The following is a 26730-nucleotide window of genomic DNA, read 5'->3' on the forward strand; positions in this document are numbered from 1 at the left end:
CCTATTTTTTTGTCCACCTGTGTATATATAACTCTGCATTATATGATGAGCCCACCACCAAAGACTTTATTTGTGGTCCCACAATATGAAGTAATGTCACAGCATGAAATGGTTTTAAATATCTATATGCGTATGAGTCGAAATGTTGGTATTCAACAGGTGCAATCATCTTTAAAATTCCACAAAAACGTTGACATGAAAGAGCAAAATTAATTTCATCGCTTTTATTTATATTTTTACAAATGTGTTATAGGCAAATTTCGAAAATTTCTACCTAAACACCTAAAACTGAGGCGTTGAAGTTTTGGAGACCTAACTGGGCAGTGTCCTATAATCTGTTTAATGCCACTCTTCTCCAGGTTAATGGCTGTTACTTTTTTAATAATATTAAAACAGCAGCGTAGTATTTTACGTTATGTTTACTTTTTTATTATAGATTTTTTCTTCTTCTTTAAATGTGAATAATATTAATGCTTAAGTTCTTTTTTTATAATTTAAATATTTTTCTTTTTCCTTTTTTTTTTGTTAATCTTTATAGTTTGAAAAAAAAGAGTTATATGTAGTTAAAAATTAAATTTAGCTTAGATTTTGGAGGAAAAAACTAGGGAATTTTGTTTATGTAGAAGAGGAAAACAGACAGGATTATATAAAATAGAGCAAAACTTAAGGAAATAAAAAGCTGGTAATAAAACTAATTAAACATGTTGTATTATAAATTAATATGTATTTTGTTTGTTCTCAATTAAGGTTAAAAACAATCTGCTTGCTAGTTATGGTTAGCATGATGTTTTCAGATTTTAAGCAGGAAGAGCTTTTCATTTTAAATTAAATTACATATTTCATAACACTTAAATAATGCAAATACATAATATTAGACAATTATGTAAGGAAGAGAAAAAGAAATACATATACATAAGCAGGTATGTATGAATTCCAAAAACGAGACAGAAAAATTATATAAAATGTAGAAGAAAACCAAACTAATTTAGCAAATTTTCATTTCTCAATAAATTTAGTTTTTAAATGAATATTTTTAATTTTTAATTTTTGTTTTGTTTTTGCGTGTATTACTAATATAGGGGGATACAAATTATATTATTATTATTATGTTTTTAATTGTGTGTTGTCCTTTTTAATGTTTGCTGAGTTTTATAATTAAATTAATATACATTTAAAATCTCTTTTTTTCCTTCTTGTTGGAGAATTTATGTTACTAAATTGTTCTAGTTGTTGTTTAACTCGTTGCCATGGCACTGAAGGCTTAAGGATATTTTTAAGCTTCAGCAGCAGTAGCAGATGTATCAGCAGCATCAACTTTATCGCTAGCAGAAGATTCTGCAGATTTACTCTCACCACTCACCACTTCACTACTACTTTGTGTAACAGATTCCTTTGTGTTATTGCTTGAGTTGGTGACGGCTGGTGATGGCTGTTCCGAGGTCTTAGCAATTGTATCTGCTGGTTTATCAGCTGTTGCTGCTGGTTTTTCAGCTGTTACTGCTGGTTTAACAGTTTCTGCTGGTGTTGGTAATGATTTCTCTATTACTGGTGGTGCTGGGGCAGCAGCAGCTGCTGATGTTGCTGGTTTCACGTTGTCAGCTGGTGCTGCATCAGCTGCTGTCGTCGTTTCATTAGCTGGTTTATTTGTGGTGTTGGCCTTCGGTGGCGGTAGTTCATCATAAAGTGGTGTGGCAGATTTAGTATTTTTATCACTATCATCTACTGTTGCCGGCGGCGTGTTAACTGTGTGAGGTTTTGCTGCTTTAGTTTCATTGTCCTCCTTAATGTCTTTAGTTTCGGTTTTCTTATCATTTGCCGGCAGCGCTTGTTTTTCCACTTTGTCCGTATCATTTGTAGTGGTGCTGCTGGTGGTGGTTTTACTATTATCGCCTGCAGTTTTCTCTATACTGCTTGTATTTTCGCTGGTTTTAGTGGGTGACTCTCCTATCTGCTTCTTATCACTCTTGCCATCATATTCTTCGAGCTCACGGTCCCAATCTTCTTCTGTATCGCAAAAACGTGGCTTTTTCTTGTTATTATTGTCTCGAGACAAACGACGACCGACGCTGCCGGCTGAAGGGCCACGTCCTGCACGATTGTCGCGCTCGCGTTCACTGTCACTGCGTTCTCGTGGTGGACCACCTGGTCCACGACGTGCACCTCTGTTATTATTATCACGCATGCTGAAGCGATCAGCACTGCCCTCACGATCACGAAAACGATTGCCTCCCATACCACCGGCACCACGTCTTTTGAAACCACCATCGTCACCTTCTTCATCACTCCAATTACCGCCATGAGGACCACCTCCGAAGCCACCACCGCGACCGCCACGACCACCTCCTCGACCTGCGCCGCGACCCCTGCCACGACCACCAAAGCCTTCGTTAATTTCGCGATCAAAGGGATTGTTTCTATTGAAGAATCCTGCAAAAAAGATTTAAGATTTACTATTTTAAATTTCCCCACATTTATTTAATTTCTGGTTGCCAATTTGTCAACAGAAATGATAGCTGCCAGTTGCCATCTGTAATAGCTTTTAGGCAACTGACAACGCAACTGTAGTTTGATTGGCATCCATAATCGACCCATTATACAAAATAAAATTCGGAAAAATTGACTCAAAATTTGGTTTTGTGATAATATTTCTTTCTATAAAGAATTTACTCATAAAAATGTTTGACCAAAGTTTAAAAAAAAAAAAATCTTTTCATACTTTCAGGGATGTTGTATATCTTTATTTTACTTACCAGGTCCTTGTTGGCGGCCACCACCTTGAGCACCAGGTCCACCTTGGCCGCCACGCATAAACATGGGTGGTCCACCACCACCACCACCGGGACCACCTCTTTGATTAAACGCATTTGGTGGAGGTATACGCATTTGCATTAAATTTGTAGGTTGATTAAAGCGATTTTGCATATTGGGATGAAAATCACCGCCGCCACCATTGAAATTGTGACCACCACCGCGAGGCCCGGGACCTCCTCCACGTTTGTCAAAATCTTTTAAAACAGAGAAAATATGAAATGACAAAAAAAAAATTATGAAAATCAAATCAAATTACCATTCATAAAATCAGGCCTATGTGGTCCACCAGGATTACGTGGCCCTGAGTCTGGGAAATTATGTGGTCCGCCTTGGGGCGGTGGACCGCCATTCTCACGCCATCTACCCTCATTGACATCCTCATCAGGACCGGCACCGCCACCACGTCCTCCCCATCGGGAACCAACCACACCACCACGATTGCGTTCACGTGAAAATGGTTCGATGGCAGCAGCTGCTGGATTTTCTGCACTTCCACCCGCAAAAGCTGGAGGAGGCTGTGAGAAATTCATACCATTGCCGATGCCACCAGCCGGTGCACTTGATGCTGTAGCCACTGTGGCTCCCTCTTCGTCTTCCATCTCAATATCCATTTGATCGTCACTGGACACATTGGAAGCCATTGAAGCTGAAGCTGGTGGTCCGCCGGGTGGTGGAAATTGTGTGGGATGTCCACCCATAGGAGGCATATGTGGAGGACCCATTGGGGGAGCACCACCTGGTCCCGCCATACCAAAGCCAGGCATCATCATCATAGCATGAGGAGGCACTATATTAGGCGGCATATGTATACCAGATATTGGCATACCCATGTGAGGTCCCAGCATTCTTGGCGGTCCGCCCATGGGTGGCGCCATTGAGAATTGACCCGGTACCATGGGTAACATGGGCGGTGGACCACCGGTGGGTGGAGGACCCGGTGGTGGCTGTGTTGTGTCTATACCAAACATCATACCCGGATTTCCACCAGGCGGCAGAGCCGGTGGCGGACCCGACATACCAGCCCCACCACTAGGCAATTTCAAATGCTCACTGCCACCACCACCTTCCTTCAAACTCTTCAACTTGTTTATCTTCTCCTTCATCCAACCCGGCATGGAATCCTCATCGAACATGCCACCCTCTTCGAGTGCATCTAAATCGGTACCCTCATCCAGTTTACTCCACGGTATATAAGTAACACCCAGCTCTAAATCCCAGAAATCCTTCCATTCCTTACTCTTGATACCCTTACCGGCCGCCCACGATATGGTTATGGCTCTGCCTTGTAATTTATAATTCTTGAGGGCTTGCATGGCCTTGTGGGCGTCTTGGCGGCGATTCATAACAATGAACGCACAACCGCGCGGTACTATTTGATCAATGCTCACAATATCGCCATATTCACCAAACGTATCCGATAATTCCTCTTGGTAGACAAGTTTCGATAAATGACCCACCCATAGTGTTGTACTGCAAACTGCAAAAAAAAAAAAACAGACAAGCAAAATTAACATGAGTAACTAAAGAACATGCTGTAGTTTAGGAAGTAAAGAATATATATGAGAAAGAGTTTGTTTAAAGAGAGTGATTTTTCTTTCCGGTCTCACAGTGCAGCTGTTGAGGTTATGTTGTCATAATATTGTAAATAAATAGTAGTAATTTCATGTAATTGATAATTAAATGCTACATTTGTAACTAAAATTAAAGGGTAAATTGTAGTTTACTCAGTTTTCATATAATTTCTGGGTGGTTGTCATACAAAACTTTAAAAATTGATTTCCGTTCATGTTTCTGAATTAGGGATTAATAAATTAGTCATAGAGTATACACATGGAGCGGAAACTCCTCAAAATCATTAAACATACGAGTGTTGGTTTTATTTTCACAAGGCTTTTTTTTACTAATATGTATTTTCATTATCATCACTTAGGTTTTTGACAACTGAGTTAGGTCTTTGACTGGAGAGTATCCGATATATGAGTATTTATCTATGAACATAAATACATATGACACCAAGAAATATGTGAGAAATTTTAAATATTTTTTTCTTTCGTAATTTGAGTTTCTATGAGAAAAACTATTCTCCTGCTAACATTTCAAAAATTCTTAAATTTTCCAGAGACATTAAATTAAATCTGATTATTCAAAATCGTATGCCTTTACTCACTTCTAGTTTAGCTACTATCGAAAGTCTTTATACAGTTACATTTTAGCTTCAATGGTACCTTTTAATTCAGTTATATTTTAGCTGGAATCGTACTTATTCATAGTTATACTTAAGGGTTAATCGTATGACTTAATACAATCATATTTTAGCTCCAATATGTAGTCTAATTTTAGCTTCTATTGTTAATCTGTTTACAGCCCTATTTAGATTCAATTGTTGGTCTTTATACAGTCCTAGCACAAAGTTTATCTTATATCTTTCTCATTCAACGAATGAGAACTGCCATAGAAAGCTGATTTTGGCTTTTTGAAACGTCCAAATTGTCAGCTCAATCGTACAAGTCCTCTCGTAATGATAAACAGTGAAATTTAATTGGAAAAGTAAATCGCATTATCCAATGCAGAACTATTTATTATACATCTACCTAAAAACCAGGCGCTGAATATTAACCCTCTAACCGGCCAATTTTATTTTGAGGTAAACAAATATACCAGGTTATTCTTTGAATAAAAAAAAACAAAAGACAATAAGTAGTTTATCTCTTTACACATATTTACCGTTATAACGGGAGAAATAAGCAAATAAAGCAGCATTACATACATTTAACATATCATGCCTAAATGCAGCCTTGCCGGTTAGAGGGTTAAATACACACAGAAAACTGTGGTGAAAGTATCATGTCATGGAAAAGTGGCCTACCGTAAAAATCTATCTATATAAAAATTAAATGGTCCATGTATGTAATGGCATCACGTAAGAACGGATGGAGCGATTTGTCTGATTTTTTTTATTCGATTCGAAATTTTCAGGAGATGGTTTGTAAAGAAAAAAATTCAAAAATACCGGATAAAACTCGAATTTTTTTTATTTTTTTTTTTGAGTCCAGCCAACTATAATAAAAAAGCTCCCTAAAGTATGCAGTACAAATTTAAATATTTTATTTGCAAATAAATAAGAACAGGCAGGTGTGGGTTGCAGAAACTTGAAGAACTAACATTAGTAAATGCTAACGGGCTAAGCCGGGGCAGTCAACTAGTCTATAATAAAAATGGACCGACGATTTCAATATTTATCCTTGAAAAAAGCTATGTATTTGAAAATATGCCAATATCTCAAGACATTTATGTATCATAATGATCCAAAACATTCGACATATATGATGGAACCTTTTGCGAATTATAATCTGCCGATATTTTGAATATACACATGTATTAAAATAATTATTGGAAATTTAAAAGAGGACAAAAGTTTTTTTTATCATAAAATACCTAAAAATTTGCTCAATTATTATAAAAAACACTATTTAACCAATTATTTGTATTAAAAAGTTAGTAAATGTTAAATCACCATTAAGCCTTAAACATTTTTCGCGTTTAGAGGTAAACAAGGGTTTATAAACGAAAAAAAAAATCATTAAACCAATTAAGAAAATTAACGAAATTATTTACATAAATTTTGGATCTTGAATTTTAGCTTCAATCGTAGGGGTTTATGTAGTCGAATTTTAGCTTCAATCGTAGGTCTTTATGCAGTCCAATTTTAACTTTAATCGTAGGTCTTTATATTTTCCAATTTTAGTTTCAATCGTAAGTCCTTATATAGTCCAATTTTAGCTTCAATCGTAGGTCTTTATGTTGTCCAATTTTACTTTCTATCGTAGGTCTTTCTGTTGTTCAATTTTACTTTCTATCGTAGGTCTTTATGTAATCCAATTTTAGCTTTTAGGTATTCATTTAGTCCAATTTTAACTTCAATCGAACATCTTTATGCAGTTATATCCCTAGATCGGAAACTCTCCTATAAAAAACCTAACTCAATTGTCAAAAACCTAAGAGGCGAGACTGTATTAGTAGCAAAAACTATGTGAAAACAAAACCCACTTTCTTATGTATGATTTTTTTGCGTTTTTTCTCAATATATATTTCACTATCAGCCCAATTATGAATAAAAAATTCCGCGGGCGTTTGTTCCCCGGGAGTTTTTTCCCATTGAATTTGAATAGGAAAAATGAGAAAAGGGAGAAAATTCCCGTGGAATTTTTATTCATAATTGGGCTGTATGGTTATATCTTAGTTCTATTTTAGTCTTTATTCAGTTCTAATTTAGCTTCTTTATACATCCATTTTAGCTTTCATCGTAGGTCTTTATAGTCTTATTTAAGCTTCTATTGTAGGTTACTACACATTCATATTTTAGCTTCAATCGTAAGTATACAGTTCTATTTAGGTTTAATCACATGCCTTAAGTTCTTATATTATATATGGCGTAATCAAAAGATACGATCAAAATGCCATTGAGAACATCAATGTTGAACTAATGATGTTGAAAATTTAATTCACCCAAATTCAACTTACAAGAAGTTATTTGGTAAGTAATGTACGTACGTATCGTCACAGTTAAATAAAAGAATGGCTTCATGTTTAACTCAAGATGTGGATTTATGTTTCCAATTCAATGTATAGGAATTACATAAAGAATAACATTCTTCCTTTGACAAGCTTGTTGTTTTTGGAATAACTTTGAAATAAACAATCTATTCCATTTACGATTCTTTGGAAACGCTTTTGTTTCAAGCAGATATTAGATTTATTTCGTTTATTTTAAGTACAATTTTACAAGTTCATAGGTAAAATCGTTTTTGATTCTTAAAATAAAAAACTATTAAATAAAATTATTTAGAAGTAATCACAGTAACTAAATTATAAAATTTGCTCATTTATTATAAAAACCGAATACCAACAAGTTCTATTACTTTTCGCAGTTCAAACACCTAACCTAGGGAAACCTTAACACAAACTTTTGTTTAATCATTTGAGGAAAATTTAAAACACACACGACATCGCGTCCAGTCCAGAAACCATTTTATATAGATTTGAATAATGACAGCCGTTTTGAAAATAAGTGGCAGGAAATTTGTTGCCAAAACATATATGTAATCACAGTTTTATCCTTTCGAAAAAGTAGCCAATAGTTTTATTTTTTTTCTGTCAAAAATGTTGCCTTGTCACTTGGCTAACTCCAATTAATATATTTTGGTCATTTGACACGTGTGTGCACTTTGTAGTGCAGAGAGAAGACAATTGGTTACTTTATACATCCCAAGTAATCTAGCGTGAAGACAATTGACACTTAAGTGTCTCTAAGTAATCTGGAGTGTAGTCACTTTAAACGTTTTGTGAGTAATTCGTACAAACTGGTTTTATACAAATTGTGTTGATATAATTCTCATACAGTTTATTATTATTTTTGCTTAAGTATCTGGTCTCCCATGTAACATAGCATGAAGTCAATAGTCACTTTAGTGTCTCTTAGTAACCTATGGAGAAGTCACTTCATAATGTTTTTTGTACTGCACTTTATTTTACCCACCAAAAGCGTTGACTACTTTAGATCAACTATCAGATAGTCACATTGTATCAAAAGAGTCAATTGCTTAGGACATGTACGTGTTAAAATAACTAGTCAAGTAGCTGATCAAGTAACCAGTTACAAAGCTAGTAAGGTAACTGACGCTATGTAACCAGTATGTGAATCTAATGCGTTGCCTACTTTGGACCAGCTATTAGACAGTCCCATTGTAATCAAAGAGAGACAATTGACCCCCTGCCTAGGACATGCCCGTGTTAAAATGACTAGTCACGTGGCTATCGAAGTAACTAGCTCCCACCTTAAGGATGGGTAAAATCACTAGTTCGGTACTGTCTCCTCGAACTGCTGGGAAATCGTAAGTATTTTTATATTCATATTTTAGCTTCAATCGTGCGTCTTTAACCGTCATATTTTTGCTGCGGCCACAGGTCCTTATGCAGTTACAATTTAGCTTCAATCGTACGTCTTTATACAGTCATATTTTAGCTGCAATCTTAGGTCCTTACGCAGTTACAATTTAGCTTCAATCGTACGTCTTTATACAGTCATATTTTAGTTGCAATAACAGGTCCTTACGCAGTTACAATTTAGCTTTAATCGTAAGTCTTTATACTGTCCTTCTTTGGCCGCAATCACAAGTCCTTATGCAGTTACAATTTAATCTGCAAATTCTGTTACAATTTAGCTTCAATCGTACGTCTTTATACAGTCATATATTCGCTTCCATAGTACTATTTTATACAGTCTTTACCTAGCTTCAACTTAACATATTTTTGACTTTTATTTTCAATATGTCGAAATTAAAAGAAAACTAATGATACAACATGAACGGACATGAACGGACATGTTTATATCGAATAGAAAATAATGCTAAGTCTATCTGAAGGTGTAAAAAGAACGATTGTAATAACATTTTCCAGCAGTAACAGTGTTAGGAGTTTTTTTTGTTATAAAAAACATCATATTTTTCTAAAATAAGAAATCATTCTCAATTTGAGATCAAAACTTCCAAATTTGCTGGTCTTTTTATTAACACAAAAGAGTGGAAAATCTTTAAAAGTGAAAAATATAGGAAATATTTTTAAAATTTTTAGGAATGAAGTTTTTTATTAACACAAAATTGAAAGTTGTTTTGAAGGCAACCCGATGAAGGGGTTACCTTAACAAGAGAAAACATTTCACATTTTTGCTACAGCTTGAAGTTTTTTGAGTTGTAAAAGACACATCAACATTCCTACTACAACTACAAATGTTGTAATGTGTATAAATATTTAAAAAGTGGGGATTCACACGATGACTTTTTTCGTGATTTTAAGTCATGATTTTTTGAGTTTGTGGATAAGAGGGGTTGGAGTAAAAGCAACTTCAAAAGAGAATTAAGAAAAAACGATGTCTTAAAAATCATGGTGTAAACCGGCACTATGTATTTATACTTTTTACGTTCTCTATAATTTAGTATATTGCAGGGCAACATTTAAATTATGAAAACAACATTAGCCTTAGCTAAGAAAACTGCACGAAACTCTGTTAAAAATGTGCATATTTTTGCTGTATTACGATTTAGATAAAGAGAGGGCAGCATTACAACAATGTTATCCTGTAGCAAGGCAACATTTTAAGATTTTATAATGATTTAAGCACAAAAAGGGCAACATTTTAAAAAAAATGTTTGCAAGGCAACATTATTCTTAGCCAGACAATTTTATAACTTGTTCAGAACGCTATTGCAAAGTGCTCTATTATGATTTAAAGGGAACATTTTGTAGCAATACCTATTATATATATATGTATGTATATTTCTGAGATACTGTATCATTTCTAGTGTGTTTTCTTTCTCATAAAACCACAAAATTTTTAAAATTTACTCTTATTTAACAAATCTTTTCTGGGGAAATTAAAAAGAAACAAGTTTAACTAAACGTCCGATACGTTTGCCTACTAGTTTTACTATTTTTTTTCAATATATTGTTTACATTTTGTATTGAACATCTCCAAAACTATTATAAATAGTAAAAATCCAGCAAGTAAACTAACAGTTAAGTATAAATTAGTAAACATTTAAAGACTTGTCTACGCGCTTTCTTTGTCATTTAATGCGTTTGAGTTTTTTTTTAAATTTGCTCAAAAACTAATTAACAATTATGGAACCACGAACGAGAACTCAATAACGGACTACAAAAGTGTGGTTATTTAAACAAAACCACAGAAACTGTTTTTAAAGTCACAACAACAATCAAAAAACACAACCACAACAACACACACGTCATTCCAAAAGAGCCACTCTCTGTAATAAAGAAAAGAAAAATTTGTATATTATTAAAATGTTTAATGTAAATATTTAAAAAAAAAAAAGAAAAAAAAATCATCAGGATTGCCTTAAACTTTGCAATAAAGTTGGTGGTGCCCCCTGGGGGCAAAGTTACAAAAGTCAGAAGAAAAATCAAATTTAACAAACCCATGGCTGGCTAATTGTTGTAGAAACATTTTGATATTCTAAAGAAATTAAGGAATAATTTAAGAAAAATGTTAAATTTTCAATAATCTTTCAAATTCATCTTGAATTATTTATCTAGCACTGGTTCACACACGCCAAGTTTACTTAAGCAAGTTTTGAGTTTATAGAAGAGAGAAGAAGAAAAAGAGGAAAATCGTTGCAATCTCCTCTCCTCTCTCAACTACAAACTCAAGTCTGGCTTAAGTAAACTTGACGTGTGTGAAGCACGTCCTGATGAATTTTAAAAATTAATGAAATTTGAACTTTTTCATAAATAATTCCTTAATTTCTTTAGAATATCATACAGTTTAAACAAGCCCTGTGTTTGTTAAATTTGATTTTTATAACTTTGACCCCAAGGGGGCACCTACTTTGTTGCAACGTTTAAGGTAATCCTAATAAATGTTTACTTTTTTTTAAGTGATTTTCTTTAGAATATCAATTTGTTTAAACAACAATTAGTCCGGTGTTTGGTAAATTTTATTTTGCAGGATTTTGTGACTTTGTTTCCCAGGGGGGAACTCATGTTTTATCAACAATTGTTCAAAATTTAGCAGAAAATATCAGGGGTGTCATCAGTCCCCTTGAAATTTGTTAGCATTTTTTAGGAATTACAAATTGTAATTAGAAAAACCTCTTGCAAATCAAATGAAGTTTAAGGATCATTGTTGTAAACGTCACATGAAACAACAAAACGATGAATATTGTTTTAACATCAACTTGCTACTGAGTTGGCAGCCCTTGCCTAAGTGAACTCGTGTAATTCCGGTGACAGAGAACCGGCTTTCGTGAGAATGACGATGGTTAAAATCATCTCTTAAATTTGTATGACTAAAATTATAAGATTTTTGTGCATAAAGAACAAATTTCGACAGAAAACTGTTCTTTCAAATCAAAGTAGTCGAATTTTGAAATCAAAGTACTTTTCAGGGGTATGATTGGAAAAGTCTCCAACAAAAGGATGATATAAATCAGCTTTTAAAGTTGTATGAATAAAATCATAAAAGAATTTTGTTCATAAAGTACAAAAGTTCTTTCAAATCATAGTAGTTTTCAGGGACACAATGATAAAAATCAACTCTTAAAAGATGTTTGTGCACAAGTAGGTTATTTTTGGTTTGCTTTCTCGCGGAAAACGTCAAATTTGAAATATAAAAATTATGGAAATCATTGTTAATTGATCTCAAATGATATAAAAGAAAGTAGAGAAACATTTAAACAATTAGAAGAAGAAACAATCCGTTTGTTGAGAATATTTGTAAGGAAACTTGTTGAAGGGGTTCCCTTCAGATTGTTTTCAAAAGCACGAGAAAGCTGCCAAAATTTATGTGAGAATTGGTTAAGAAACCAAGAATTTGTAATGTGACAAATGTAGGCTGTAAAACCGAAAAACTTCAATAAACCAAATGGTTTACAAACGAAAAACGTTGGTAAAAATGCATCTCTCAACGTTGAATGAAAATAATAAAAGATGTTTGTCCAGAAAGAGCGTCGTCCTTCTCTCATTTAGTTCCTTAAAGCAATAGAATTTTGATTAAAAAAAAAAAACGTCAAAGAGAGAGTGCCGAAAAATGCAAATCATTAAAGTAATTTTTCTTTAAAATGAAGCGATTTGAAATTGAAACTTTCAAAATTTAATACCGAAATATTTAAATGCAAGATTTGTACATTAAAAGGAAATGATTTGAAAATGAACATTTCAAAATTGAATACAGAAATTTCGCATTATTACAGCGAAATTTTTAAAAATCTTGAAAATATCTCTTGTAGTAAAAAGGTTTGAAAACAAAAAAAAATCTGAAATATAAAAAAATTCATATTAATTTAAAGACCAATAACCAGGAGGATTATAAAATATAATAGATAAACATTGAAATACACGGTTTAAACTAAATTTATGTCTAGTTTGTAACTAGCTCGAATTTTCTATAGAATATTTTGTTTAGTTTGTAACTAACTCGAATTTTCTATAGAAAATTTTGTCTAGTTTGTAACTAGCAACAATTTTCTATAGAAAATTTTGTCTAGTTTGTAACTAGCAACAATTTTCTATAGAAAATTTTGTCTAGTTTGTAACTAGCAACAATTTTCTATAGAAAATTTTGTCTAGTTTGTAACTAGCAACAATTTTCTATAGAAAATTTTGTCTAGTTTGTAACTAGCAACAATTTTCTATAGAAAATTTTGTCTAGTTTGTAACTAGCAACAATTTTCTATAGAAAATTTTGTCTAGTTTGTAACTAGCTTGAATTTTCTATAGAATCTGTTTTCTAATTTTTAAATACTTTGTTCTATTTAGTAAAATAAGTTTATTTTTAAACCATGTGTATAAATTAATTAATTTTATAAAACTCCAAGTTTCTCTGTTTGTAATTGGAAAATAGACAACTTTACCACTTAAATGTTCCTTTTTAAGGTCTGGTAGACCCTTTTTGCGGCGTTCACGTTCATGTTCACGTTCCTTTTCCTTGTCACGATTGGTACGCTCTCGGTCCCTAGAGTTGCGACGACGATTCGAACGTGGCGAACGACTGCGAGAGCGGGAACGGCTGCGGCCTCGACGATTGCGAGCACCACGATCACGTGAACGGGAACGACTGCGGCTGCGACGTCTCTTATAGCGTTCACGATCTGGGGTGGGACTACGAGAATCATTGCCATCCAAAGTGATAACCTACATGTTTTTAAAGAGAAATTTAAAATAGATTGCAAAAAAAACAAAAAGAAAATATAAAAAAAATAAAAAAAGACATACAAAGTTAAAACTATGTATTATAAAAGGACATGGGGAGTGGAAAGGTAGAGGATGTAATAAGTTTTAAGGAAAAAAATAAAATAAAAATGACAGGGAAAAGTTGTTGATGGTGGATGGAATGAAGTGGTTGTAAAAAATATGTCCACAAAGTAGAACTAATTTTTTTTTAGACTAAATGAATTGATGAGGTTTTCATAGTCATATTAATTTAAGAAAAATGTTTAAATTAAACATTTATGATACAAAAATCGTTAAACAAAATGAGTTAACAACAAACAGAAAGCGAGCATTTAAGCTCTTTGAAAGTACGTTGGAGAGGTGTTGACGTGTGTGCCTGCGTTTTCATTTATTAATTAAATAAAAAATAAACTCTTTTCTAACTCATTAACAAAATTTTGTCATGTGTTGTGGTGACCTTTTCTTTTTTCTTGTTTCGTTATTTTGGTTTTCATCACACTTTTGGTTCGTATTTGGTTTTCATAATAAATTTGAGCAAATTTTCTTGTTGGTTCCCTTTTTTTATAATTTGTTGAGAAATATTTAACATTTTTTTTTTTTAAAACAATTACTAATTTAAAACTTACCAGCTGTCTACTCAAACGTTGTTATACCTTCAGATCCGTACGGAATTTCTGTTATTCTTTAACCTTACCTTTTGTGGTCGTTTGTTTTTTTTTTTTTTTTAATACGTTTAATTTATATTCTTGTTTGTGAAATTCCGACGCCATTTAGTCATTTATTATTATTATATTTTTTTAATTAATAAATACTGATTTTAACTGAAGACATTATTAAATTCTAAGCAAGATTTTAAGGGTAGTTTCTTTAGGTAACTTTCTTTTGATGCTAAATTTGTGTTTGATTTCATTCGAGTTGGAATTTGTTAGCTGTCTGGATCGCGGGAAGAAACAGTTTTTCTCAGTTTTTTTATTTATTGAGTTACAGATTTCTAAACATACATATATTGCATGATATATCTGAGACATCGGACACCAGACTGTGTCATTTAATTGGAAACCTTCGAATTCTCTTTTCACTATCATCTGGTCTTGATAAAATTTTCAAAGACCTTCTAATTTGGTGTGATCATATCAAAACGGAATCAACCAACCAAGAACTGATTTTAAGCCAATTTGCCATTGTCTCAGTTATTGTATTTATAAATAACTATTAAGCCTGTCCACGACAGTCCCTTCACTTCCTAATTCAAATTTCCGTTAGGAATTGTAGCTAGTTACAAACTAGACAAAATTTTCTATAGAAAATTCAAGCTAGTTACAAACTAGACAAAATTTTCTATAGAAAATTGTTGCTAGTTACAAACTAGACAAAATTTTCTATAGAAAATTGTTGCTAGTTACAAACTAGACAAAATTTTCTATAGAAAATTGTTGCTAGTTACAAACTAGACAAAATTTTCTATAGAAAATTGTTGCTAGTTACAAACTAGACAAAATTTTCTATAGAAAATTGTTGCTAGTTACAAACTAGACAAAATTTTCTATAGAAAATTGTTGCTAGTTACAAACTAGACAAAATTTTCTATAGAAAATTGTTGCTAGTTACAAACTAGACAAAATTTTCTATAGAAAATTGTTGCTAGTTACAAACTAGACAAAATTTTCTATAGAAAATTGTTGCTAGTTACAAACTAGACAAAATTTTCTATAGAAAATTGTTGCTAGTTACAAACTAGACAAAATTTTCTATAGAAAATTGTTGCTAGTTACAAACTAGACAAAATTTTCTATAGAAAATTGTTGCTAGTTACAAACTAGACAAAATTTTCTATAGAAAATTGTTGCTAGTTACAAACTAGACAAAATTTTCTATAGAAAATTGTTGCTAGTTACAAACTAGACAAAATTTTCTATAGAAAATTGTTGCTAGTTACAAACTAGACAAAATTTTCTATAGAAAATTGTTGCTAGTTACAAACTAGACAAAATTTTCTATAGAAAATTGTTGCTAGTTACAAACTACACAAAATTTTCTATAGAAAATTGTTGCTAGTTACAAACTAGACAAAATTTTCTATAGAAAATTGTTGCTAGTTACAAACTAGACAAAATTTTCTATAGAAAATTGTTGCTAGTTACAAACTAGACAAAATTTTCTATAGAAAATTGTTGCTAGTTACAAACTAGACAAAATTTTCTATAGAAAATTGTTGCTAGTTACAAACTAGACAAAATTTTCTATAGAAAATTGTTGCTAGTTACAAACTAGACAAAATTTTCTATAGAAAATTGTTGCTAGTTACAAACTAGACAAAATTTTCTATAGAAAATTGTTGCTAGTTACAAACTAGACAAAATTTTCTATAGAAAATTGTTGCTAGTTACAAACTAGACAAAATTTTCTATAGAAAATTGTTGCTAGTTACAAACTAGACAAAATTTTCTATAGAAAATTGTTGCTAGTTACAAACAAGACAAAATTTTTTAAAGAAAATTCAAGCTATATTTATGTACAAGATCTCTTGTAAACATCTATTTAAGACACCATTGCTAAGGAAGAAATACAATTCGTTATTGATTTCACAATGAGTTTTTACAACAAATTGTATTCTAACCTTCACAGTTTTTTTTTCCAAGCCATTCAAACAACTAACACGAATGAAATCTAAACACAAATACAACATTTTAAATTTTCTTCCTAGACTTGTTCTTTTTTTTTTGAAGGCAAGGCGGTCTACTTTATATATGTAAGTTTAATAAATTTCTTTAATAATTATTCAATACTTTAAATTAAGCAAATTCATAAGGGGTTTTTTCACATTTAAAATCATTCTCTTCACATTTTGTTTATAACATTATCTTGATTGTAATGTTTAAACATGTCATTAGGTTAGGAGTTGTATTTAACTATTGTTTTGTATTCATCCTTTTTTAGTATTTTTTTTTTTTTAATGAGGGAAATTTGTTGTTTGAATTTAAACGTATAACAACATAAGGTATTAATGCTGATTTTCATTTCATTGTATTTTGTTATTTAGTTAATATTTTGTTTCATATATTTAACAACTGCACGTCAGCACAAATAAATAGAAATTATAAGGTTTTTTTTTTCTTTGGAATTTTTCTCAAAAATTAATTTTCAACAGAAATTGAGGGTTGTTTTTTTTTTCAAACAAAACATTGCCTATAATTTCTCTTTATATTGTGTTAATGAATGGTATTTAATCATTTTTTTTTTATAAACATTAATATAAATATTTTAAAGAAGAAAAAAAGCATAAAATGTTAGGAGATTTAAATAAATTTTAGGAATTTTAAATAGTTTTTGATTAATTTTATTTTTGAGAACATTAAGAAGTAAAATATTCAATGTTCGAAAAATAAACATAATTTCGAATTTGAAATTTTTTATTTTTCATAAATTTTAGCAATTTTTAATAGTTTCTGTTCATATTTTACATTTAAAAGTAAAATATTCAATGTTCGAAATTTCGAACATAATTTCGAATTTTAAATTTGTTATATTTCCTAAAATTTAGATAAATTTCAATAGTTTTGTTTATATTTTACATTTAAAAGTAAAATAATCAATGTTCAAAATTTTTAACATAATTTCGAATTTGAAAATTTTTCAAATTTCCTAAAATGTTTACAAATTTTAGCAATTTTTAATAGTGTCTTATTATATTTTACATTTGGTACTTAAAAATGCAATGTTCGAAATTTCGAACATAATTTCGAATTTGAAATTTTTTCACATTTCCTAAAATTTGGATAAATATTAGCAATTTTCAATAGTTTTGTTTATATGTATTTTACATTTAAAAGTAAAATATTCGATGTTCGAAATTTTTAACATAATTTTGAATTTTAAAATTTTTCAAATTTCCTAAAATGTTCATAAATTTTTGTAATTTTTAAAAGATTCTTATTATATTTTACATTTGGTAGTTAATAATGCAATGTTTGAAATTTCGAACATAATTTCGAATTTGAAATTTTTTCACATTTCCTAAAATTTGGATAAATTTTAGTAATTTTCAATAGTTTTGTTTATATTTTACATTTAAAAGTAAAATATTCAATGTTCGAAATTTAAACATAATTTCGAATTTGAAAATTTTTTAAATTTCCTAAAATGTTCATAAATTTTAGTAATTTGTAATAGTTTTTGTTTATATTTTACATGTCATAGTTACAAATTCAATATTCGAAATTTCGAACATAAAAAATTTATAAATTTGTGGTAAATTTTAATGTTTGATATTTCGAATTTGAAAATTTTAGTAATTTTGATAAATTATTGGTAAAATTTTTCGACTTTTTAAAAATTTAATTCAAAAATGTTTAACATTTACTAGAAATTCTTAAACTGTTTATGCTTTTTTTCTTTTAAATTGCAAAAAAAAAAAATATATAGAAAAATTTGAATTTTTTTTGTTTGTAACAAATAATAAAATGTTAAAAGAAAAATGGTTAAAATTTGGTACCTCAATTTTTTGTTCCTCCGAAACGAATTCCACTTCTTTATTGAAATCATTAGCTTCTTGATTGGCCGAGCCAGAAGAGGCGGAATTCTATAAAAATAAATAAGAAAAAGAAAAAAGAATGTGCAAAGAAAAAAAAAAACAAGAATAAACGAGAGAAAACATTTATTATTAACAAATTAATATTCTTAATTAATCATTAAAAAAATTAAATACATAAATATTATTTAAATTTAAATAAACATTGATTGATTACCTTTAAAACATTTTGTAAATGTTTTTCGAAAGCCTCCTCCTGCAAACGTAAATTGTGTTGTTTGTCATCTTGTTTGAATTTAGTAAAATTTTGCAAAGTTTGCAATTGACGTAAAACATTGGGATCATTTAATAATTGCTTAAGATTGTTATTCTAGAAAAGAAATGGAAAAACATTAGAAAAATAGAAATTTTACAAACAAAAAAAATAATTGAAATAACAACAAAACTATATAAACAAAAAAAGTTAATGAAAAATATGAGAAAAAATTTGAAATTAACATATTTTTGGCATAAGTCTTTGGTCTTTGGCAAAGTTTAATTTATATTAAAAGAAGAGTGAATATTTTCATTCACTGTTGAAACAAGTAAAGATCATCAATTCGTAATTATTTTAATTCATAATTATATTTAAAACATGGAATAGTGTTATATTCAGCATTGCCGAATCAATATAATACTGACAACGATTTTTTACATTTCGTATAAAAACAATAACTTTTTTTCAGATTTTGCCTATTTTCAATACCAAATTTTATGGATACCATATTCCGGGGAGATTTGAAAAATCATGGACCGATTCTTAACATTTTCACAAATTGTTTTAAAAACAAGTAAGAGAGCTATATTCGGCTGTGCCGAATCTTATATACCCTTCACCAAATTATACTTTAAAATAATTTTTTTTAAATATTTTTAGGTAAACAAAATTTATTTTTTTTTTAATAGTTTTTCAAAATATTTTTTTTTTGAAATTGTTTTTTAATTTTTTTTAAAAAAAGTTTTTTCCAAATTTTTAAAAAGTTTTTTCCAAATTTTTTAAAAAAGTTTTTACCAAATTTTTTTTAAAAATTTTTTTTTTTAAAAAAATTTATGACTATAAAAATTTTTTGATGAAAAAAAAATTGAGGTTAAAAAATATTTTTTCCGATTTTGACCAATTGTAGGTCCAACTTACTATAGCCTAATCTACATCGTTGCAATGGACTTTGAAATATTTATCATTAGATATCCATATTGTCTATATTAATGACTTAGTAATCCAGATATAGATCAAAAATAGGTAAAAAATCGAGGTTGTCCTGGTTTTTTGCTCATATCTCCGTTATTTTTGGACCGATTTTGCTGATTTTAAATAGCAAACATCTCGAAAGCATGTCTGACAGAATTATTGAAGATTTGGATCCCGAAGAAATCTGGGGTCTTCAGAAAATTGATTTCAACAGGTGAAGGGTATAAAAATTGCAAAAACTTTAAAAAAAATATAAAGTTTTTTGGAGGTTTAGATTTTAGATATGTTGACCGATCAGAGGTTAAAAGTGCGAGGGATTGTGGAAGACATAGGCATCTTCACATGGCTCAGTGATTTCTATTTTGAATTATTTATTGGAGTAGGAGAATTATTTTAATTATTTATTGGAGTAGGAGAAAGCTTTCCGAAAGATGACTGCCGCGTTTGCTCACAATCGGGTGCAAAAAAGTGTACACATATTTGCAGTATCCATGGAAAAAATCCTTGAATTACCTGATTCTTCCACCCTATTCTACGGGTTTAACCCCTAGTTACTATTTCTTGTTTCCAAACCTAAAGAAATGTCTCGGCGGAAAGAGATTTGACTGCAACGATTAAATTATCTCTATCTATTTTGAAGACCTCGACAAATCTTAATTTTTTGAAAGGGATAAACAAATTCGAGGAACGTTGGACATAGTAGAAAGGAGACTTTATTTTTTAACAAAATAATTATTATGTGTTGAAATCAACATGATTGATACATCAATATAATTTACTTATGCTAGTTTTACACCATCTGAGTTCTCGTCAGAGTTAAATGTAACGGTTAACCTTCAAAAACTATATATTTTATCAGATTCTCTCTTTATCTGAGAAGTTTTTCGAAATCAGTTGATCAACAAATACGCAGATAATCAGATATACTTTACTTCTGCCCTTCGCCATTTTTTGTATTTTTATTTTAAGTAAAAAAAATTTAGGAAATCAAATTTTTTGTAAAAAAAAAAATAAAAAGAACAAATTTTTATAAAGATTTGTGGATGAAAAAAAAAATTTGGGAAAATATTTTTTTAGTGAAATTTTTTTTTTGGAAAATTGTTGGTTAATTTTCAATCCGAAAGCGATAATGTTCGAAAAAGTGTGTTAAATTGTAATTCGAATCGAATTAGGGAGTAACCTCCCAGGTCAATCTGGTGCGATTACCCAACCGGCTGTCGTGCGAATGTGCTTGACCAGCCAGCTCATCCCACTTCACTTCGTCTAATGGATTCATAGATTAACCCAGAAGTATCAAAATTATTGTCTATGTACAAAACTTATAGTTCATATTTGATAAATGTTTAAAAAAGGAAAGAGTTACAGGGCCAAACAGGGCCCTGTTTTGTAAAACAATTGAAATAAATAACAAATAAAATAATCCAAGACTCCAAGCTAATCAAATTGAACGTAATTTTAATAACGAATTTTATGTTCAAAATATTTGTTGAATTTAGCTATATGAACACAGAAAAGCTCTGGGCATTACGGTTTGAATGAAATCTAAGTATGTACATGATATTTCGAAGTGATTCAACAATAAATTAAAATTAATGGTATGAGCAACGATTATAACAAGTCCTATAATCTTTCATATTTGTTAGATTTTAATAATGTTTACTACTTGAGCTTACACTAATTGTTCTTTAGAAATCTTTACTTTGTGGAAATTTTGAAGTATTCACTAGCTTTTTAAATGAAACAGAAAGAGGGCTATCAGAAAAAACATTGAATAAAAATTGATGGTTAAAAAAAAAATTGGTGAAAACTAATTTTAGGTGAAACAAAACTTTTTTGGAAAATATATATATTTTTAATACACCAAAATATGCAGTGGTGGCCAGGAATTTAAGACAAAAATTGTTTGCTAAATTCTACGTGATTGTCAATTATTTTTTCAAATATTTCCACAAATATGTATGCATGAGGACTGTTTTAACACACAAGTGTGTTTTATTCGACTGTGTCAATTCACAAATATTCACCACGAACATATAAAATTTTTCTACAACTTGACCAAAAAAATTTTTTTTTAAATAAACGTATTTTCTCACATTTATATCATTATAATTTTATTATTATAAAATATTCGGACCAAATTTCGTATTTCTAGTTCCATTAGTTTCGGTCATATCATGTTATTAACAGCGGATGTTCGCTGAGGTGGGTCAACGTATTTCCACATATCTTTGTCCATATATGTTTTACCGATTTTTCCAAACATTTTTCAGAAACTAGAAACATTAATAATAAATTTCATACCTTAGAGGTCCTTTTATTTTGGCTCTATAGCACTTAAAATTCAGTTGATGAAAAAAATTCAAGTATTTGTCTTAAATTGGTGGCCACCACTGTACTTCAAAATAAATATTTAAATATTTTTAGGTAAAAAAAAATATTTTTTTTCCAGTTTTTATTTCATTTTTTGGAAAAAAATTTTTCCAAATTGTTTTTTTTAAATATTTAAAATTTTTATAATTTTTTTTTAAGTTTTTTCAATTTTTTTTTGTTTTTTCAATTTTTTTTTTAATATTTAGCGAAAGAAAACTTTTGGTGAAAAAAAAAAATTCGGGTTAATAATTTTTTCTGTTACCAAAATTTCAAATGTTACCAAAGTGGCGCTTAATTGAAATTTAGATTAATTTAGAATTAATTAATTAATTAATTGGTGAAAAAAAAAATATACGTCGTTGCACAAGTCTTTGAAATATCTATCATTAGATATCCATCTTGTCTATATTAATGATTTAGTAATCCAGATATAGGTCAAAATAGGTCAAAAATCGAGGTTGTCCTGGTTTTTTCCTCATATGTATCTCAGCCATTTGAGGACCGATTTTATCGATTTTAAATAACAACCGAGCCGGAAGAATTCCGGAGATATTGAAAGTTGATTTCAACAGACATAAAGACGGACATGGCTTAATCGATTCCGCTATCTATAAGAATCTAGAATATATGTATATACTTTATATGGTCGGAAAAATTATATTGTGGATATTACAAACGGAATAACAAACAGTGAAGGTGAAGAGTATAAAAAAATATGATTTGAAAAAAATCAGTTTTGGTAAAAACAAGAGATCTATATTCGGCTGTGCAAATTCACCAAAGTATATATTAAGACAAATACTAAAAACTATTTTTGGTGAAAAAAAAATTTGGTGAAAATTAAATTTAGTAAAACAAAATTTGGTGAGCATAAATTTTTTGTAAAAAAAAAATTTTATAAAAACAAGTAAGAGAGCTATATTCGGCTGTGCCGAATCTTATATACCCTTCACCAAATTATACTTTAAAATAAATTTTTTTACATATTTTTAGGCAAACAAAATTGTTTTTCAAAAATTTTTTTTTAAATTGTTTTTTAATTTTTTTTAAAAAAAGTTTTTTCAAAATTTTTAAAAAAAAAATGTATGACAATAAAAATTTTTTGATGAAAAAAACATTCGGGTTAACTTATCTACATCGTTGCAATGGACTTTGAAATATCTATCATTAGATATCCATATTGTCTATATTAATGACTTAGTAATCCATATATAGATCAAAAATAGGTCAAAAACCGTTATTTATGGACCGATTTTGCTGATTTTAAATAGCAAACTTCACGAAAGCATGTCTGGCAGAATTATTGAAGATTTGGATCCCGAAGATATCTGGGGTCTTCAGAAAATTGATTTCAACAGACAGACAGGCGGACAGACAGACGGACATGGCTTAATCGACTCCGCTATCTATAAGGATCCAGAATTTATATACTTTATAGGGTCGGAAATGAAAAATGTAGAAATTACAAACGGAATGACAAACTTATATATACCCTTCTCACGAAGGTGAAGGGTATAAATAAAAGGTGGACAAATCTTGGCTGTCGCGGTTTTATCTTAAGGTAGGGTCACACAAATAAATAAATTATGTATATTTGAATTATTTTATTTAAAAACTTATATAAAAACAAGTATTTAGTTTTATTTTATTTGATGCTGTTTGATCATACAAAACACTTGTAAGAGTAAACAACGTCAAACAAAATTGTGTTAAAAAAAGTGGTTACGCTTTTTTTTAAACTGCAACCGAAACAGGACTATTCCCGATATAATAGAGATCTATATCAATCATGTTTGTAAATTAACTGGGAGCTTCGGAAAGATGATTTCAACAAACAGACGCAACAGATGGCTATATTGACTCCGCTATATGTGGAAATTACAAAAGGAATGACAAACTCATTTTGTACGTATTTTCAGCATTAGGAAGTTATTTTTTTTAAAGAATTTGGATTTCAGTGTTGAATACACTGCAAATTTAAAAGATATTAAGAAAACTAAGTAAAAACTAAGCTGTTTTGAGTTAAATATCAAATTCATGAAATAAACATGTGAAGGGAATTTTTGGTATTGCTGAAAACCTTTCCAAAACCTAAGCCAAATGTTAAGATTTATCGAAATAAATACAAATCTACATAATTTTTCTCTCATTACAAAAAAAAAAACAAAAAAAATTTGCAAATTGAAAACAAACAAAAATAACACAGAAAAGAAAAATGAATAAAAAAAATTAGGTTCATTATTTACATCCAAAATATTATTGGAATTCTTGGGTGAAGTAACAAGACATTCATCACTGCTGGCATCACCATCGGCCATATGATGGCCACCACCATCATCGTACTCATAGTCATGAGAGCTACGTTGATATTTACTATAAGTTTCGGGATGATGAATTTTAATCGATTCCAAAGTTGATTTCGAAGAATGTTCACGTGATTTTGAGGTCGAGGCCATATTGGAGGCATTTGTATTACTGTTACTGTTATTATTTGAACGTTTACTGTGTTGCTTACTATGTTCTAATTGTCTCAATGAGTTGTTAGTATTGCGTTGTGCACGTTCGTGAGGACTTGCAGACTACAAACACATATATAGAGTTTAACCAAAACAAATGAACATTTACATTTGAAAACAATAAAGTCCATACATAAACGTTTTGTAAGCATTGTTAATTGAAGCAGAGTATAGAAGAAAGAAGACATAAGACAAGTGTGTATGGTGGTTGTTAGTTACATAGTTGTGAGAAATGTTTAAATAAGATTAACAATTTGAATGTATGTAGAAATAAATGAAAACATAAATGTTTTAACTTACCGATAGATCGGCCAATCCACCGGGTGGTTTGTCATCTGATTGAGGGGCACCACTGCCACCGACGCCCAAACTCATATCCATAGAACCACCAGAGGTATTCAAACCGCCATTTGCCTGAGATCCGGATATATCAGTCATACTTATATTGCCCGAACCACTGGGACCTGCTGAGCTGCCAGAGGCTCCCGGTGGCGGCATTGAGTAAATTGGATGATTCGGATCGGCCAAATCGAAGATGGGCTGTATAACATCGGGAGCAAAAACATTATTCTTTTGCCATAAATTCAACACGCGTATAATGCGACTTTTATCTTCGGGTGCACAACGAAATAGATTTGCAAATGTATCCTTCATGTTGCGGGCGAAACGTGGTGCAAATACATCTTTTTCGGGACCATACTGATGACGGGATTGTCGTACGATCGAGTCGATAACATACAGACCCGGTACTTTATACTCTGGCTTACATTTCAATATAAATTTCTCCACACTTTGTACCACATGTTTATAAAATTTAATCGCTCTCATGGCAGCTCTTGTTATGGCCGCCATTTTTGCCTTGGAAATGGGCGGTTTACTTTCGTAAAGCCCGGAGAGCTAGAAAGAAATGTAGAAAAAGAAGTTATAGTTTTTAATAAATGTCTCTAGAAATTAAATTAAACTAAAAAAATGAAATAACAATAAACAGTTTTATCGTTGTTGTTGTAGCAGCAGTGATTGCAGTTGACAGCCCTTGGTCGAGTGAACTCGGATCATTCAGGTGCGTAGAACCGGCTGTCGTGGGAATGAACCGTTTTATTGGTATGAGGCGTTTGAATGAGCCAGATAAGTGGGAGGAGTATAAAGTTGCCGATCTGGCAGCATTTTATTATCTCAGAGATAATAAAAATACAATATTGCAGAATGCAAGAGAAACGGTAAATAAACCAAAAACAAGCAAAAACAAAAAAAATATTTTATCAATAGCATTTTAACCAACTAATATTGATAAAATTACAAATAAATAATTAAAAATATATGCTAACTAAATAACTGCTACTGATAATAGCTACAACTAAATGAATAAGACAAAAAAAAAAAACAAAAAGCTTCTAAATGAGAATGAATGGTGTAAGGCCAACCAATAAACAACACACTGACAAACGTGGCCCGTTTTACTAAATTTCCACAAACGCCGACTATTTCCTTTTACATATATATATAATTTTTTTTGGTACATTAATATTTATGTAATAAATGCTTTACAATAAAACTGGAATTTTATATTTTATCATGAATTTAGAAATTTCACCAAGCTTACCTCATTATTAAACGCTACTACGTTTTCCATGTTTGCTTTAAAGAAGATTTCTTGTCTCTCGTCTACCCGTCAAGAAAAATCTTGCAAGCAGCAGCCTCAATTAAGCAAAAAATTTTTTTCTTTGTACACTTTATAAAGAAGTCTTGTTTTTCTTGCACTTATTTTCTCATATATTTGGAAATATACATATTTTATATATTTTTATTAAATATACACTTGAAGTTTGTGTTTTTATAGAATTTCTATCAATTTCTGTTCAATATTTAACACTTTTTTTAAGAAAAACTTTCCACAAGAAATTTTTTCCACCAACCGTGTGAATTTTTTCTTTTCAAGCACTCACAAAAAGGAAGAGTAAAAGAATAAGGCAAAATGGCGATTTTTCGCAGAGTTGTATAATTGCTGTCAAATTAATAGCAGGGTTGTATTTCGTGTACAGTAGTATGGCAGCTTTCACGGAAAATATTAACGGTACTATACTGAGAAAATTTAGTTATTAAGTTATTTTTTATATTTTTGTAATTAATTGAAAAAACACTCTAGTGAAATCGTGATAGAGCATTAAATAGTAATTAAAGCATTTTTGACAATAACAACTGCTAAAAATTTACCGACATTCTTTATATCCATTGACTGAATACAATACATTATCTTTAAGACAAGTTTATGAAGTTTTTGGTACTAAAGCATTTTGGAAAATTACTGTTATACTTTTATGTAGTTGTTTTGTTTTTATTTCCAACCCAAATATCTTAAACTTTTAGCTCATTAAATTAATTCGTCACAGAAACGAAATACTTTAAACATTTGGAAGTTTGAAAAAAAATAAACAAATTTTTGTGATTTATAAAAACAAATTTGTAACACATTCATTTGCTGAAAAATCGTTTATAAAAACATACTGTAAATCAAATCGATGATTGCGTTTAATTTC

The 26730-nt window shown here is 30.3% G+C and overlaps 1 protein-coding gene across 2 annotated transcripts; it reads right to left on the minus strand.

The window, feature by feature from the left end:
- Positions 1 to 404: 404 nt before the first annotated feature.
- On the minus strand, positions 405 to 26129 carry Isha (Insulator su(Hw) mRNA adaptor). Of its 2 annotated transcripts, XM_065514277.1 has the most exons (9): positions 25797 to 26129; positions 24497 to 25093; positions 23927 to 24259; positions 18300 to 18452; positions 18047 to 18133; positions 13236 to 13515; positions 3068 to 4288; positions 2751 to 3005; positions 405 to 2427 (listed from the first exon to the last, which is right to left on the minus strand). In XM_065514277.1, exons 1-9 carry the CDS (start codon positions 25824 to 25826, stop codon positions 1274 to 1276), a joined length of 4110 nt encoding a protein of 1369 aa, XP_065370349.1. In that variant the 5' UTR covers positions 25827 to 26129; the 3' UTR covers positions 405 to 1273. The 2 variants fall into 2 exon arrangements, with proteins under 2 accessions (XP_065370349.1, XP_065370350.1); XM_065514278.1 differs by lacking the exon at positions 23927 to 24259.
- Between the last annotated feature and the right edge of the window lie 601 nt (positions 26130 to 26730).

Source organism: Calliphora vicina, chromosome 5 (genome assembly GCF_958450345.1).
Source record: "Calliphora vicina chromosome 5, idCalVici1.1, whole genome shotgun sequence".
NCBI lineage: Eukaryota > Metazoa > Arthropoda > Insecta > Diptera > Calliphoridae > Calliphora > Calliphora vicina.

Bases quoted from the DNA above. Each gene is read 5' to 3' on its own strand.
- Isha (XM_065514277.1), bottom strand. From the start codon at position 25,826: ATGGAAAACGTAGTAGCGTTTAATAATGAG. The intron at 24,260-24,496 runs GTAAGTTAAAAC...ATGTGTTTGTAG, and splicing joins GTGGATTGGCCGATCTATCG to TCTGCAAGTCCTCACGAACG. The intron at 3,006-3,067 runs GTAATTTGATTT...CTGTTTTAAAAG, and splicing joins TAGGCCTGATTTTATGAATG to ATTTTGACAAACGTGGAGGA.